The 3,922-nt window shown below is 35.6% G+C and overlaps 1 protein-coding gene across 5 annotated transcripts in view; it reads left to right on the forward strand.

The window, feature by feature from the left end:
• EML5 (EMAP like 5) overlaps positions 1–3,922 on the forward strand; it is a gene marked incomplete at its 5' end in the record, with an annotated part of 178,982 nt that overhangs the window by 147,442 nt on the left and 27,618 nt on the right. For all 5 annotated transcript variants that reach the window (XM_014591388.2, XM_027775491.1, XM_027775492.1 and 2 more), the window contains 2 exon segments: positions 135–233; positions 3,097–3,117. In XM_014591388.2, the coding sequence (XP_014446874.1) occupies positions 135–233; positions 3,097–3,117 (120 nt within the window).

Here is a 3,922-nt window from a genome sequence, read left to right on the forward strand (position 1 = left end):
CTACACTGATGTCCATATAGCAAGTGCTCAAAAATATATATTGAGTAAGTAAATAACTTTATTGTTCTGGCTAAGTGAATTTGGCTGTTACATTTTAAAGTTTCAAATTTAATTCTCAAATTCTTTTTTTATAGGGACTCAGAGTTTTTATCAGGAACATAATGATGATATTCTGTGCCTCACTATAAATCAACACCCCAAATTTATCAACATAGTGGCAACTGGCCAAGTAGGTATGTTTCTATATTTTAAAAAGAAACCATTTGAAACATTTGTTTTATTCAATTAAATGTAATATCCTAAGAAAAATTTAAAATATATTGGTGGGTTGTTTAAAATCTGTGTGTATAAAGACAACAAGCAGATGCTTTCACATTTTCTTTCTGGACAAAGTTTTACTCATATGGAAAATCTTTACTTAAAAGAAAACTTTTTCTTCCTTGATATATATGTTAACATTTGCCACCATGTGTCTCAGAATATTTAGATCTAATTCCTCTCGGCAAATTGAAATGCACTAAAACTCCAAAGGCCCTATTATTAGCAGTACATTTTATATATCAAAATAAGGGTCATATCAATTTAAATTATATTAATACTATTTAAAAATTTGTCATAAGGGACCAGCAGTAAGCGTAATGGCTATGTCGCTGGACTCCCACGTACTCGACTGTGGACCCAGTGGCTTAAAACTCACACTGGGCGCTTGTGTGTGCATGCCCAAGATCCTGAGAGGAGAATGGAGGAGAAGGGATTGCAGCGTGGCCATCACCCCTGGGGGGTGATTTCTCGCTTTCTAATTCTCTGTGTCTCTTTGTCTGGTGAGCGCATGCGCCCTATAGCAAAAACCTCTCAAAAAAAAAAAAAAAACTCGTCATAATTAAAATTTCATATAATTCATTAGATACAAAGAGAAAGTTTTCACCCAAGGAATGATTGACAGGTCATATATAGAATGCTAATGGATTTGGATCACGAACTTGAAAGGTTCAATTCTTGATGCCACAATCCTGAATGTTAAAAATACTGAAAGATCAAAATTCCTAAACTTTAACATCCTAAATGATCAAGATCACAAAAATATAATTCTGGAAGAGTAATCTTAAAATTCTTTAAAATACATTTTATTACTTTTTATTGCCAGAGAATGCATGCAGTAGTGCATGAGAGAGAACCCCTGAAGCGTATGATCATGTCGCAGTCTTTTTTCCTCCATTTCTTCATCCCATCAGGATTTTAGGCATGCACACACATGTAACCAGGATAATTTTCAAGCCACCAGGGCAAGATTTGAACCATGGTTGGCCATGTGGCATTAGGTGTTCTATACATTTTAATGTAAGACACAGTAGTTGAGTACTCACAATGCTCAGTTGCTAATTACATTTTAAGAAAGGCATTTATTTGAGAACATACAAAGGATTTTCAAAAAGTTTATGGAAATTGCATATTCTGAAAAAAACTGCATAGATTTCAAAATGATTTTGCACCAAAAATAAACTCATACTTTAATTTTATTTTCTATGAAAATTTTTAAAATCTCCTCTTACAAAAATATGACAGAACACTTCATAGGCCTCTTTACACAATAAAGTAGGAAATGATAACATATTTTACAAGCATAAACCCTCAGGTAAATGAATGACAGCCACATGGATATAATAGTTATGAGCAGGTGAATCATACTCATGAAGAAGTAGGTCAAAAAGTAAAATGTATGAACACATAGCACTGTGCTTTGTAATTGTGTGCACCCAGCTTTGTAAGTGTGGTCATTGGAAACCATCGTGGACAGCCTAACTCTTTTGACAGTTTAATGGAAAATCACGATATGGTCACTAATACAGAGCCAAAACTTTGAGAAATTTTATTTTTCACAAAAAGACATACAAAAAAGGACATCTCTTCATTTACTGAGGAAGTTTTGATGGCTTTACATGCATACAATGCTTGCACACAAAGTCAGTGTTGTGATAATGCACTTTCATGGAGTCAAATTTGCAAAACAGTGCATAATACGAATTAGAACTCTCTAAACATCTTTACATAATTTATTTATGCCTCTAGTATTGAAAATGATGTAAGGATGAAATTCATAGCATAGGAAATTGTAAAATATTTCAATGACAATTTATAGTAGTGGGGGGGAAATACAAAACACCTCCCCACACACATAAAAGCCAAAAAAAAAAATTAAGAAACATGAAAAATTGTATTACAGGGATAGATTATGGGCAATTACACAGACAATCTGTAAGAGATGGCTGACTTTCATAGCCATTAACTATATTTTGAAGTCTTGTATCACACTAAATAGTTTTTGTTTTTTGTTTTTTCCTTTTCGGGCATGTCTCTCAGAGAATATGATCATATTTATTTATTTATTTATTAAGGTTTTTTTTTTTTTGCCTTAGGGCACATGGGCTTGTTGGAGAGAGACAGGAGCGAGAGAAAGTGAGAAACACTCCCCCAGGGAGAAGAACCATGCAGCAACCTCTTCTCCTCCATTCTCCTCTTGGAACCTTGGACGCGCATGTACATGTGCCTCACATGTGTTTGGTAGACCGTCAAGCCTGGGACTCAAACCAGAGTCAGCCATGTAGGATCCAGTACCTTAACCACAACATGACATGCTGGCCCCACATTCATTTTCGGTATGGCACTACTCTTTTTGAAATTCTTCTGTGATGTAGTATATACCAACATGAGCATTCTCTATTAAATTTTCCCATATTCTGTATCATGCTTCCATGTTGTCTTGGGTATCTGAAAATCCATTTTGCATGCACTCAGGACCACATATTTGGCAGAAATGTGTAGGAATTTTGATCTGTAAGAATTTTAACATCCTTAATTATGGCATTTGGGATGATGTCTTTCAGGATTGTGATGAGCACTGGATGTCGTATGAATAATTGAAGTGCAGTCTGCCTTCACATGCCGTGCTTGATCTGACTGATGTGATAAAACTAATTTTGTATATGATACTTTAAATTGTTTTAAAATTTACCATTATGTTTCACAATAGTGGGTTTTATGTTTTGTTAGTATTTGTTATTTATGGGTAATTATTTTTCTGCTGCTTTTCCATTATAGGTGATTCAGCAGATATGTCAGGTAAGGAAAATTAAATATTTTCTATGGTAGTTACATTGTTCAGTAATGATAACCCAAACTTTTATAAAGTAACATGATATTTCAACCTAAATATCTTATTACTCTATTAAACAACTTTTTTTTTTTAAACTTATTTCCGTCCTTCTTTCCTTTCTTCCCTCCTTCCTTCCTTCCATGAAAGAGAGAGACAGACAGAGACAGGGTCAGGTCCCCTTGACAGGGTCTTGCCACATGCCACAATCTCTCTCTGCTAACCTTATAGCCAGTCAGGATCACAAATGCCCGTAGGCATGCTCTGTACATTCAGGTCAACCCAAGATGTGAACCTAGGGCCTTCCCGTGTGGTTCTAGTGTTGTGCAGTGTCACTCTACCATCTATCCACCTATGCTGCTGCAACTGGGCCTGTAGCTTTTATTTTTATTTTTATTTATTTATTTATTTATTTACTCTTCTAGAGGGTTCATGCACCCACCAAAGAGAGACAGAGACAGAAAAAGAGGGAAAGTGAGAAATCATCACACACACACACACACACCCAGGAAGATGGCCATGGCGTCCCTTCTCTTCCATTCTCCTCCTGGGATTTTGGGCAGTCACACGCATGTGTCCTGCATGATATTCAAGCTGCCAGGTCTAGGACTTGAACTACAGTCAGCTCTGTGGGAGTCCAGCGCATTAACCACCATGCCATCTGCTGGCCCAGACCTGTAGATTTTTAAAAATGAAGAATACACAATTTTAACATCACGACTAAGCTCAATCTACAATAATAATAGATTTTTTTTTTTTTTTGGAGAGGTTTTT

This window comes from Tupaia chinensis, unplaced genomic scaffold (assembly GCF_000334495.1).
Source record: "Tupaia chinensis unplaced genomic scaffold, TupChi_1.0 Scaffold000568_1, whole genome shotgun sequence".
In the NCBI taxonomy this organism is placed as follows: Eukaryota; Metazoa; Chordata; class Mammalia; order Scandentia; family Tupaiidae; genus Tupaia; species Tupaia belangeri.